This window comes from Xiphias gladius, chromosome 5 (assembly GCF_016859285.1).
Source record: "Xiphias gladius isolate SHS-SW01 ecotype Sanya breed wild chromosome 5, ASM1685928v1, whole genome shotgun sequence".
In the NCBI taxonomy this organism is placed as follows: domain Eukaryota; kingdom Metazoa; phylum Chordata; class Actinopteri; order Istiophoriformes; family Xiphiidae; genus Xiphias; species Xiphias gladius.
In genome coordinates this window covers 2,654,063-2,667,679 of record NC_053404.1, presented here as the reverse complement: position 1 = coordinate 2,667,679, position 13,617 = coordinate 2,654,063, and the positions used below count along the sequence as shown (strand labels likewise).

At 41.8% G+C, this 13,617-nt stretch overlaps 1 protein-coding gene across 5 annotated transcripts in view; it reads right to left on the bottom strand.

Moving 5' to 3' along the window:
• The window catches only part of LOC120790065 (partitioning defective 3 homolog), a 320,005-nt gene that overhangs the window by 68,060 nt on the left and 238,328 nt on the right, over positions 1 to 13,617 (bottom strand). For all 5 annotated transcript variants that reach the window (XM_040127340.1, XM_040127335.1, XM_040127337.1 and 2 more), the window contains 2 exons: positions 11,210 to 11,338; positions 2,984 to 3,286 (listed from right to left, as the gene is read on the bottom strand). In XM_040127340.1, the coding sequence (XP_039983274.1) occupies positions 2,984 to 3,286; positions 11,210 to 11,338 (432 nt within the window). The remainder of the gene's footprint in view (positions 1 to 2,983; positions 3,287 to 11,209; positions 11,339 to 13,617) is intronic.

Genomic DNA, 13,617 nt, shown 5'->3' with positions numbered 1-13,617 from the left:
TTATGTAGATATGTATTTTCTACATGTGTTTTTTTGTAAAATATACACCAAAAAACAAACAAGACAACAAATGTATCTTCCATGCATTTCTTGAAAAGCATGAATTTCTTCTCAAATTTCTTTTGAAACTTTTTTACCTGTTGAAAATTGTAAATTGCTACCCGTTTCCATTACCGACAGTATAGTGTTGGCAACCGGGTTATAGGCATGACATAGCAAAAACATTTGTTTTTACATGCTGTTTAAGTTTTTTTTCACGTGTGTTACAAGGTAATGACTTGCTGTCACACACATCTGACCATGGAACTTAACTCTGACAGAAAGTAACTCAAATATCCCTGTAAAATAGGATCCGTAATCTGCCCCCTGATCAGAGTATGTTTCTCTGTGGTCCACCTCAGAGGAAGTAGTAGAAGTAGCGTTATCCAGTTCAGAGATAAATGCTGCTCACTCCTCTCTTTCATACTTAAGAGCGACTGACAGCCAGGAACGAGCAGCCTTCCTTGGACAATCTTCATCTATTTCCTTTTCCTGAACCTTCAAACAGGAAGTCTGTGTTATCTCTGCAGCTCAGAAATATTAGGTTGCTTGGGGCAGCAGGATAAAAAAGTAAAGTAATTGTAAGCCATACTGGATCTCTATATGGCAAAACAAAGGTTCTGAGACCAATTTTGCTCTCTTGGTACATGGAACAGTCAGAAATGATTGAAATGCAAATTACTGTTTATATTTGTTATGATATGCAAGTGACAGGAGTCTTGAATCTGAATGTGTTTCAAGCTCCTTCTTGCAAATTGTAAATAGAAAGCCTCTGTGCTAAATAAGAGCTAGTGTATATTATTATATCTCAAAGGCAGCAAGACAAATATTACAGGCGTACAGCCGGGCTGGCATACACAAGATATGCAAAGCAGTGAGAGGTGCAAAACAAAAATGCAGTGTTGAACATGCAGTGCATATTTCACATCAAATAATAACCAAGAGCTAATCCTGTCCCTAAAAGTAAAACTCCGTACTGCACAATCAATACTCATGGCTCAGACCACAAACTAAATATGAGCTTGTATGTATAATTAACACGCAACACTAAGCTTTTCATGCTGAAATAAACCCATGAAGGTGAGAATTCACTATTTCCAAAGAACTGCTAAAACCAGAGGGAAGGAAGGAAAAGATAAGACAGGTTCTTTTTATCCTATTTGTTTTTTGATACTGATGAATTTCAGGGACAGCCTCATAAATAGTATAATGGAACCGTATTCACGTGCAAAATATATTATGCCAGTTTGTAAGATAAAAACAGCAGAAATATTGAACAGCTTTCAGATAGTCAGAGAATAGTTGGCCAACTCTGAATAAACCTATGCAACTCGAACTATTTGAAAAAGTATGGGTTTAACAGCAAACCTTTGGAGGATTGCTGTTAATATTCAGTCTTAGGCTAAGGTTTTTATCATGTATCCCTGCACAGAGCTTATTGATATTCCCATTGAGAATCAATGGCACTATGTCTATCATTGACCAACATCTTAGAGTCTTGTGATCTGAATACACAGGTTGACTGAACACCAATCAAGCATTGCCTTACCTTCTTCTTTTAACTAGCTGCCAAGCTTATCAGCAACTTCTGCTTGATCCGGATGAGCGATAGTTTACAGTACACTGTTGCTATGACACAACGGGGCTATCCTGAGGAAACACGTGGACGTAACCTTCACTTTAGACGTATGGATTAGTGGCCTCGACTAAGCCTCAGATATATTGGCACATGGATTTAGCCAGCTATCAGAGAGGCCAGATAACCTTGTCATATCTACTCTGACTGTCATGGGAGGGTTACAGGATGGAAATTCTACCTCTGTAAATCCTTTTAAAATACATAAACACACTCTCATGGAGGTGCTCTGTCTTGATCTCACACAGAAACTGACACACTCCACCCCACCTGAGCCTAGCAGTGAAAGATCACAAGCCCCCAAGTGGCAGCTGTCAATCACAGGAGGTAGGTTTTATCCGATCCATTAATAACAACCTGAAAGGTTCTGGGAAACTATCCGGATAGCGGTCTCCTGACTTGTCACCACTGGATATGACCTACAGGAAATCTGTAGCCCTAATAACACTTACAACTCCGCAGAGGACTACTCATTAGGAATGGAATAGCAAAATAAATGCAACAGCCACTTGGATTATTAAAACCAAGATGTGCAGCATGTTATCAATACATCAAAATTTAAGACAGCTGAATTGTTAGGTTAAAATGCATAAAACTGTAGATGTGGCTAAGAGATTGTAGGCATCTTAATAATACTTCTCTCTCTCTTCTGCTCTTTCTTTTTGGGGATTTTACATTGCTAATAGCTGGCAAAGCATGTAAAAAGCAAAGTCACAAGTCACTTTCACTCACAACCCAAGAAATCACAATCCTTTCCTGTATACTGAAGCTGAAAGAGTGACTAAACAAATAAAAGCATATTAGATGACTTCTCATGCTCTGCATGGTGTTGTCGTCACATCAAATATTTGTGTTGACATGGAGTTTATGAGCGATACAACCCCCCAGCGACAAAAAAGCTGAACTCAGATGCAGTGTCACTCTCTGAAATGGGTGTGCGAGAGGCCGGGGAGGATTACCTGTGATCCAAAGATAATGAAAAAAAGAGACTGCCTGATATTAAATTCTAACACATTGAGAATTACTGATAGGCTCCTGGTGTTGTTTTACCTTGACTATGGATTCTGCCTGCTTTCCTTGTGGGAGAAGGCAGCAACAACACTGTGTAAAATTCATTGTTTTTTCGTGCAGCATGTGTCACCCATGACAAGTCAAACTGAACAAATATTGTCACACCAGTGGTCCTGCATTATAGATGAGGTGTAAATGAGCAAGTATGTTGCAAAGCACAAGCAACAGGGACAAAGCTTTTTAGTGTCAGTAACCTTGCAACGCCTGCGTATGGAAAATTTTTTGGTCGCTCCCTACCCGTCTGGTGCTGCAGAGCGTCCATTTCGAGGCTTGTTGACCTGGGCATACAGAGCTTCCAGGGGTGGACCATTGTCCTGAAGGCTCAAGGGAAGGTGAGGACTCTGGGGACTTTGAGGGAGATGGTAGTGGTGGTTGTAAGGGTCCATTCCGCTGCTATCGACTGACGAGTCTAATGAGCCGATGCCGGCGTAGGTGTGCTCTTCATCTGAGCTGAAGGTGCGGCTGACAACATCTTGGATCTCAGCATATTCCCTCTCCTTTGCCTGCCTCTCCCGAAGTTCCCGCGTCTTGGCCTGTATTCTGGGATAAAAACATTGAAGAGGAAAACTGCGATAAAAGTATTCTTTATTTGTGAATCATCTGGGCAAACTAAAAATGTTGCACAGAAACGCCTAAATTCAATATCATGTCCTCACTGGGAAAACGTGAGGGATTTTACACGCTCAAATACTGTGACAAGGATATTATCCCTCAAAATGGAAATACATTAGATGAGTGAAAAATTATTAAGTTTCAGGTGATCAGCCTGATGAATTTTTAAGGAGTTTAAAAAGGTTTTGGATGTTTTGAAATGTCTGTAAAATGTTGCTAACTGCTTTTCTTTGCCTCTGTCTTTGGTTGAAATTATGCATTTGGCCAATTTATAATAGTGCAATAGAACCATATCATATTACCCAATATTAATCAGTTCTTAAAAGATTCTTTCTATGTTTTCCAGGCAGTCATTTTTTTTATTTTCATGCTCAGGAGGAGTATATACAATATTTGTTCTGGCTCTGCTGATGGAAAGACATTCATGTTATTTTTTTCAAGATTGGAAAGGTTTTCATCCAATTTGCCCTGGGAACTGAGAAAATTTGGCAACTTACATATTACATGCATTTATTTGCGAGTCAAATACTTAATGGTATTTGAGGGATTTAGTGGCAAGTGGGTTAGAAATGTAAGGAGGTAACGCAGCGGAAAGAGGTGGGGGCAAAAAAAAAAAGAGAAAAAGACCTAGTATAATTTTCGATCCAAGATTCAAAGAGGCCACTCCTCCTCAAACTACTACAGTGGCTTTCTTCTACTAAGTAACAGGTAATGAGGATAGAGAAAAATGTCTTCCCATGTAGTTGGAGAAGCCCTGCAGTAGTATTGAAATACGTGGCTTTCCTTTAGCCATTAAAAGGGCTGAGACGAGTGTACTGATCTTATCCCACAGGTCCTCTAACAAGAGGAGGTGGGAGGGAGAGAGTTGGATCTCCTCTTCCCGCTTCCCACCCATTCCTTTCCCTCCATGCCGTTCCTCTCCCGGGGTCCACCTCCACACAACGGAGCCTTTCACAGGACCTTTCCGGTCTCAGAGAATGGTTCCATGTGATTGCCCATCTGTCGGCAGCTAACAAGATCCAGTCATGGTGTTGCATGGGAGCGAGGAGAGCTGGCATTGTAGGAACAGGGTAGTGGACATAGGGGAGCGGAGAGCAGAAGGGCTGAGGACAGGGGGAGGGGGGGGTTGACCTCCCACTGCGGTGACCCTGGCAGCAGCCACCAGGCTGCTCACTGGTTCCAGATGTTGTATCTGCGCTGTAGAGTAACACATCCACACACATGCATACCCGCACGCTACCTCCCACTGGTGCTAGACTTCTCTGTTACCTCAGGTCATAACTGACCTCTGACCCTCCACTGCTGCTCCTCACAGATGACTGACAGCTTTGGAACAAAGCTAAAATCCCCTCTAGCCTAACTTTCTCTCCCATGTCTGCGTATTTTAATAACATTAATCACATTTCAAACAATCACCATTTTTCAGAGCCGTATTAACCCAATTCCCATATCCTAACCATAGACTGACTTGTTTATTTTTAGCCGTCCAAAATCCCATTTTCTCAGCATTATCTACGGAATGGGATTTTGATGGAGGCCTGATGCAATGTTGCATGATATGCAGTCATCTATAAATCCTCTAAGGTGGTTTGGTGTTTTTCCACATTGTCGCAGACTAGTTACAGTATGGAAATCATCAACTCACAGCACTGTTGTGTACACCTTGTGCGGTCTCACTTTTGCTAGTGCTGTCAGGAAATAGAACACAGGCCTCACAGGGAGGAAAACGCTAATTCCCAGAAGCCCTTTCACCTGCCATCTGGCTAAAGTGATGTCAGATCTCTGCCAGGAAGGACAAGACAATGATGTTACCACAGGTTCACGGAAGTCCACTGGGATCTCAAGACCCTCTGGCGTTTTATGGACTAATCAGATTCATAAAAACTGCAATATTGACATTTGGGATGAGATAATGGCCTTGGCTAGACTGGCGACATGAAGCTAAAAGAGACTTCTCTTCCAGGGCTCAGGAGTCTGACATGGATAAAGCTAATAGGTGCATTTCAATAGAAGGATATTAATAAGCAAAAATTCCACAGATGTGAGTCATGCTATTGCCATTAGCATCATTACCATCAGAGCCATCCTGCGTGGTAATTTAGTTGCTTTAATACACTCATCAACTTTCAAGGTAAGCTTTTGTTTCAATTCATCATGTCCTTCACATTTTTCAGGAGAGGAGTCAAGGCTTTTTTTTGTCATACAAAAGGTCTGTCTGTCTGTGTGTTCATGTAAAAACTTCACTTTCAGCTTGTCCTGGCTGTCAGAAAGAAAAATAGATTATTATTAAGTATTAAGTTTCCATCCTTGGCCAGGTGGCAGTGGGGCTCTGTGGCAAGCTGCCATTTGATTGCTACACTCTCAAGTGCATTATTTCTGCTAGATGATTATTTCTGCTAAATGCGTGTCAAGAATTGAACATAATAAAAAGTCCGAGACCACATTCCCATTTGCTTGAATGGGAATGCGGTCTCAGACTTTTGGAACCCAGCTGTATATGCAACTAATTTGCACTTAAAAAAATAGCAGCATTCATTGCCTGAAGGGGACGCGTCCTACTGACTTTGATGATCCAACGACTTTTCATCTAGTGCCATGAGCAGGTGTGTGTTAGAAATTTCAAAGGTTTCACTTATACTGTAAAATATCTAATCGTCTACTAGAAGGATTGCCACAATAATCTGTGGCATTCCCGGTTTGCAGCAATTGATTCCTAATAACTTTAATCTTCTTTTGACTTTTCCTCTAGTGAAATGTAAAATGTCTCAACAACTGTTGGGTGGATTGCTGTGAAATTTAGTACAGACATACAGGTTCCCCTCAGGTTGAAGTGTAATGATCATCATTTTCCTTCAGCACCATCAGGTCAAGTTTTGATCTGTCCAATACTTCAGTTTATGACCATTAAACAAGCAAATGATAGCACACTAAAAAGCTAAATTTAGATGATGACCAAGGTAAACATTAGCATTTAGCTCTAAACAAAGCTATGTCTAAATACAGTCTCACAGAGATACTAATCTGGCTGTAGACACTCTCGTTTTATCAACATAAGTATCTGCAAAATGTTCACTGTCAACATATCATACTAAAATATCTACGATATTGTAGATAACATTATAAATATTAGTGAAAGATTGTGAAGTTAAATTTGGAAAAAAGTCAACCCTGACTTAAGGCATGAAAGGGGATGTGTTGCCTTTAAACAGCCCTATGCCTTGTATGCCCAACCATCCACCCCTCGTTAATAAAAACGTAAAGCAAATTAGTAAAATATAAACATGTTTCATAGGGAACAGGGTAGCCATTGTTCTTTGCAGCAATATGCTCATTACCTTCAACTTTCACACCTACTAACTTCGCTCTTGGGCAACCTGCAGCTGCTGCTCTCCTTCCCCTACTTTCTCCTGAGAGACCACCCCCGCACTGTACCATATATACTCCATTAGCCAATTAATGGGCCAGCATGTTAACACTGAGGAAAGTGCTGCCCACACTAAACACGCTACTACTGTGTAGCCCCAATTACTAGCCCCTCTCTCTTCTGCTCTTACCAGATACTACATACGAGAGAACACTGTAGCTTTTAATGCCATCAGCCGGTGGAGATTTTTTTTCAAAAAGGGGAAAAGTGAGATTTAGTGTTTCACAGCAGCCCTGGAGTGGATTTGAATTTTTATTTTAATTATAATGATGACAGAAAAGAAGATACTTCCAGTATTAAGTCAGTAATTGGTTGGTTCCTTTTGTGTCCCTTTGTGTTGTCCCTGTTTTGCACTCTATTCTTAGAAGTAGAATTGACCAAACATGTACCTCTAAATAAAAAACGCAGTGCTTACTTACTTGTTCATCATAACAGTGCAGCGGGGAGGCATTTCCTCCTGGCCTGACAGTCTAGACATCTAATACTGAGGCTTTCAGGGCAGTTGAAGTTCAACTCCTTATCCACTGATTGACCATGTCCTCAAGAAAAGTATGTGTCAGCCAGATGACACAATTCTTTCTTTAACTTCCTTCTGTTCAACTTTTTCTATTCTTCCTGTTATTGTTTTTTTTAAATCATCTATCGTCACTAAACTGAGACTGAAAATTGCATCTTCACATCAACTAAAACTGAATATGCATTGATACTTTTGCTCAGGGTTCATTTCAGCATATGAATGTGTAAAGCAGAAGACTAAAACAGAAGAATGGTAAGTAATTACTTTAACACATTATATTGGTAGAATGAAAGGCCTGGTGTGAACTGGTAATGTGAACATGTCAGCTCACCTCAAGTCTTTCTTCTCCACACTGAATAAATCTCACAGTTTACCCAACAGAGCTCTTGTTTTGGACCAACAAAGCCAGCAAACTCCTCAATATGTTTGTCAGTGTTTAATCTACCCAAGGAGAGGCTGGTGGTGGGGGGGGGGGCTGTCTGTACTCTCAGACACTCATTTTGAAGTCAACACACTTAGAAGTTTGAAAGCCTGCCTCTTCAATATGCATTGTTACCATGGTGGATGAAACAGAATGTATTTGCTCTCTTACTTTCTCATCCAGCCGCTTTGAATAGATTTTTCTTTTCAATATCCCCTCATCAAAACACGTTCTATTGTTCCGAAGTGCAGATGGAGGGCAGTATGTATCTGAATCTAATCAAAGTGCAGTAAATGACTCTTTGTGCAGCTGTCTGTGCAGAATCGCAAACCTCCGATAGCCCAGCTTTTGTGTTGACACTTGGTCCATAGCTGCAACACAGGGATAATTGTCCAAGCTCCGTGGTGTTAATTCACAGTGTTAATAATCACGTTAAGTTGCTGTAGGTATCAATATAATTAAAAATGTAATCACACTTCCCAATCAGCCAGTTGTAGCTTCCTTTGAGCTCACTTTGCAAATGAGACTCGAAATAAAGAGATACTGAAATAAAGAGATGGTTTGACAAAGTGGAATAATAACGTTGGTGCCACAATCACTGTGACAAAGAAGAAAGGTAAGGATCTGCCCTTTAGCAAACTGCGTAATTTTTTGGTGGCACTAGGTGTCTGTACGAAGAACTTAAAGACCAAATTCTTACTCCTAATCCCCGTTTGCTGTTTGCTGAAAATGAACTGTGTTGACTGACGTTCTCCAGAAACACTGCTCAGGTTTTGTTTGTCTTGAGTCAGCAGGAACTCAAACAACAAACAAGAGCAAGTGCTCCATTGTTAAGGAAAAAAAGGGCAGTGATGTGGTTTACTGTGGTCTGGGAAATGGGAACAAGGAGAGAGGCAGTGGAGTGCTGGCCGCTGATTAGAAGCCGACCGAAGCCAAGCAGATAAGAGAGAATGGACATCACAATCAGCTGCCACAGAGAAAGACAGGGAGAATGAAGTTCAGTTCAGGCAGAATATGAGGAAGGGACATTGTCAGGGTGTATTTGTGCGTTCCCCACTTTGGCCAGGAAAATATTGTTTCAGGGCTAGCATGTGCAGAGATAAGTCAGAGACTGATAGAAGCTCCACCAACACCACCTGCCCTGTGTTTCTTTCTTTCTCTCTCTTCTCCCCAATAGCCTTGCATGAAAGAGGTCCACTGCCACAGAAAAAGCTCTTCTCCAACCCACCCAGGGTCCAATCAGAGAGCTTATTGTCTCCACAGTCCTCTCAACACCAGCCAATCAGATAGGGGTGTCTTGGGTGCTTTCCACAGGCATATAGAAACCAGAGTAATGGCTGCCGCTGTTGGGCTGAGCAGTCATTTAGATTAGCCTAACCACAGGTTCTAATGCTGCTTTGATGAGGTATGAAACAGCCAATCACAGGAGCTGTATAAAATCTGCCAGATTTTAGTAAAACAAATGCTGCTGATAACCACTCTTCATCAAATCAATGTACTCCGCTGTGTTCAGTAATAAAGTCAGAGTTTTATATATTGTCTTCTCTATCATCTTCAATAAGGCTTCCATAAGAGGCTGACAAGATATCAATTAGAAGAACATTTTTACTCAAAATAAACAGGTCGTGTCTTTAAGGACCGCAGGTCAAACCATAAATTGCAGGAGTCATGTTAAGGTCAGAGTTTAAAATATATAACTAAAACTACCTAAACTTCGGGGGGAAAAGGGCAGGTTTTATGAATTAATCTGTCTCACCTCTTTGCTGACTCCTATTTTGGATCACTAAAAGCCACTGTCGAAACCGTCTGCTTGAATTAGAGATCACTAATGTCAGCCGAGCTGGGAGTTTGGCTGCGGCCCGTCCTGGGTCGTGCTGACACATCGTGCTGGCTGATGATTGCCAGCTTCGAAAACCTATTACGGCCTGATCCATAATTTCATAAATGCACTCTGAAATGGTCCTGTCTCCTTGGCAGGAATATAATCAATCAGAGTCTGTACCTTAAGCGGAGACCTACGACAATCAAATGTAGCACCTTGGGAGTGTAATACAGTAGTGCAACCAAAAAATACAAGAAGTAATGGATTTCTGAGCTGTCGTCCTGCTGAACCCTAATGCTTTGAATATCGACTCGGCTTCATGGCAGGTTGGTTTATTATTACCCACAACCATTTCCCTCAGGATTCCCTTTCCATTAACCCAGGGACAATCTTGGCCTAGCTGAGTGATGGGATTTGGGAACAGGTACAAAAGGAAAGAATTACGTTGCCCTCCTGCACAGGGAGGTGGGACTTGAGCTCACACATGCAGAACGGACCCAAACAAGAGAGGGAATGAGATTGTGCTGTAAGACGAAGTAGCGGACAAAGAGACTGGTTGACAGGGGTGAAAGAAAAGAAGTAGGAACAGGATTTAAATTGTGTGTGTGTTTGTGGGGAGGGTTGAGGGCATGTACTCTACGTATCTCATGCCTGCTGTGCATCTTTGTTGATTCTGCTGCTTAGCATGACAGTCGTCTGGGAGCTGCTCAAAGGGGGACAGATCTGGCTGTAGAGCCAGGTCCGCTAGTCCCCTCGGTGCACTGAGGGAAATATGTTGGGCCCTCAGCCAGGGGGGTTCGCACCCGCAGTGGAGAGGAGCTTCGCTGCAAGTCATAGTTGAATACCGAAAAGAGAGCTTTCTAAGCAAGGCCTCCAGATGTTCCATTCAGAAGGGAAGAGGCCCTTTGTGGGTGTTGTCTGTGTGCACACTTGTTTGTGTTTGCGGTACCGTGCATTTTCAACAGCCATCCATCCTCTCTCTTCGCCGTAAGAGAGAGAGGTATCAAGCCCTATTGTTTCTATTCAATTAGCTTTCATTACCAACGGCAGTTTGATTACTGAGTTCATTTGGCTGGTGGAGAACAATGGAGGCAGCAAGCTGTCTATTTATTCACCATGCCACCAATATTGTCTTCCCTGCTGGAGAGAATTAAATGGGGCTTGTCTGTGAGGGATGAGGCGCATACAGCAAAACCAATGCTTTGCCTTATTTTTCTGGATGTCCTGATGCCCGAAAACACCAGAAGACATGGAGCCAAGAGGGCTGGATAGAAGGGAACAGCATATTCTTGAGCGATTAACAACCTGGGAGAGCTGCAGGAGAAGACAAATGCAGAGCTACATCGATTTCGCTATTATAATGAGCACCATTCAATCATGCCAAATCCACCGGGGCCTACGAGCAACATTAGGAGGTCAGTGCCTCCGAATGGCACAGGCAACAACAATCCATAAATGATCTATTTAATGTACTGATAAAAAAGAAAGGGACATTTCACAAATTGACATCCAAGTGCTTTCCCAGAATTTCCCAACCTTGCTCCAGCATTTTGTTAATTAGGTAGTTTGCTAATTTTCCAGTCAGCAGTGTTTTTTTCCCCCCTTTGTTCAGGCTGGACTTAATTGTTTAGGCTTTTAGCAAGCCAAGACTCTGTCTGAGCACTCACCTCTCTTGTTCAAGCCTCATCCGCAGGGTCTCCTCTTCTGACGCCTGCATGTCCTCGGCTTTAGATTTACTGGAGCTCTTCCTCTCCATCCTGTCTCCTGGCCGCTCATCCCTCCGGTGCTTTACAAACCTGAGCAAAAGAGAAGGGCAGAGTGGATTTAATTGAGACCCAGGCTTTAATAATTTCCAACCCAATATAGACATTTTTGACGGCAGCTTGTCTCTTCCTTTGTCCAGGAATTTTATTTGAAATACTCAGTAGGAAATTAAAGTGTCAAACTGTCAAAATCTTCAGTTTGGGTTTTTATTGGGGAGACAGCTCAGGAGGAATCTCCCTGTGGACCCAATAGGTACTAAAAGAACAACTTGGCCTTTTTCATATAAATCCAATCAAAACCCAGTAAGCCATATGAAAAGATAACTCAACGTAGTCAATTCCCTCCCAGACACGACTCCATCCTGGAAAGCCGAAAAGATTCAGTGTGCGATGTTAAAAGTAAGTCTAAAAAGCAGAAAATGGCCTGAGGGGGGCTCATCCCCTTTTAAATAGGGGATGAGCCCCCCTCAGTTGTACAGTTTACTTAGAGTGTGAGGAGCAGTGACAGCTCATGATTTAGTTTTGAGCGAGAAGGGAACAAACTACCTGCAACCACGAAAAATGTGAGGAAAATGAGGAAACCGCCAAGCATTATTTGTAACTTTCTAGGCAGTGTCACAAACTTGAATTGTAATGACGAGAGTGACACACCGGTGGTGGTAATCCGTGACAGCCTTACAGGAGGTTAGAATTAGCCAAGCCGATGATCGTAACTTGTTCTGGTTGGCCAAGCTTGATGCTCGGCAAATATATGACTGGAGACTCTGGCTTTGAGAAAATGATGAAGAATGAAAAGTAGAAAGGAGGCATGCAGTTAAGAGTATAGTGCATTTACAGGGCTGCACAACCGCAAACACACAATAAATTGATAAATCTATTGTCTGACTCCACTGGCTGAGATAATTATTACTCACAAAATGTGCTTGTGGATCAAATGCCAACTTTGTACATGTGCACAGAATTTAGGGATGAAGGAGAAACGCTACGATGAGGCAGAGCAGGAAAGGCAATGTCATGAAAATATGATGTAATTTCCTCCTGCTCCACAATGGTGCCAGCTGTGGAGGAAGTGCAAAAAGAAAGGATACAGAAAAAGGAAGTATTACATGCAGATATCCAGGAAGTGCACATGATGGTCATTTTGCACATGGAGATAGAAGCAAATCTGCACATCATATAAAGTAGATTCAATGTCAGTGTATCTGCTATGATCCGTGGTGCGTGGTCCTGAATATGTATGCACCAGTAAAACCTAATTAAGTATATGAAGAATGCAACCATTTGAACACCATGTCTATATATGCAGATAACCTATGAAAACCTGACACGAATGTTGTAATTAGGGTTATTGTGCATTTTATAACCATGGTAGGGCTTTGGGTGGGTGAAGCATGGGAGGCTCAACAAAGGCCATAATTTAAAAACCAAATCAGCTCAGGAAGGGACAGATACAGTATCTGGCTAAAATACTGCCTGTGGAAAAGCTGAGAATATTTTGATAGAAACTGTGAAAGGACTGAAATGCTGAAAAATGAAATGGTGTTGGTTTTTCTACTACTGTCACATGTGACAAAAAAATGTACTGCAAACCTTGAACCTTTGATTTCTAACTTTATTTGTCAGGTTGGTGGAAACCAGGCCACTTAGATGAACAATATTGATGACTGTAAAGACAAGGCAAAAACAGGAAGTTTAGGGGCATGAGGGCCTGCGGCCACAAGTGAAAAGTAACTCAGTGTTCTTGCATTGTACTCATAGACATTGATTATGATGTTCTATGTGGGCATTCTTGAGTGGTCCTGTTCAATTTCAGACAGCGGAACAGGAGAAAGCATTAACCTCTGTAGTCTCCCAGGCCATTAGTGCTTCACTCTGAGTTTATTTTTACCCTTTTCATAGCTGAGCTTTATTTGACAGTTTGAAAAGTTTCTATGAAGGCTGAAAAAAAAAATCACATCAGACAAGGTTGACTGCGGTCAAGTAGAAGTGAATAAATTCATGAAATTGGAGAATGTTTCCCTCACAGATGTATATTATTCTACTTTGCATTAAAAGCAGTCCGGAGCTTTGTGCAAATGGTTTCTCGTTGGTAGCTGCTCCTTTGTAGCTGTAATTTTTCGACTGCGCTATGGCCTGGTGGGCGATCCTAGTTTGTGGTTGCAGAGAGAGCCCAGAAGAAGCAGATGCAGTGATATGTGGTTTCTTTTGTAGCACAGATTACCTGATTAGTTAATCAACAAATGGCTCTAGCCGGGCATAAAACGCTAGAGCTGGGAATGCTAATAATAGTGAATGCTATCTTTCACCAGGGC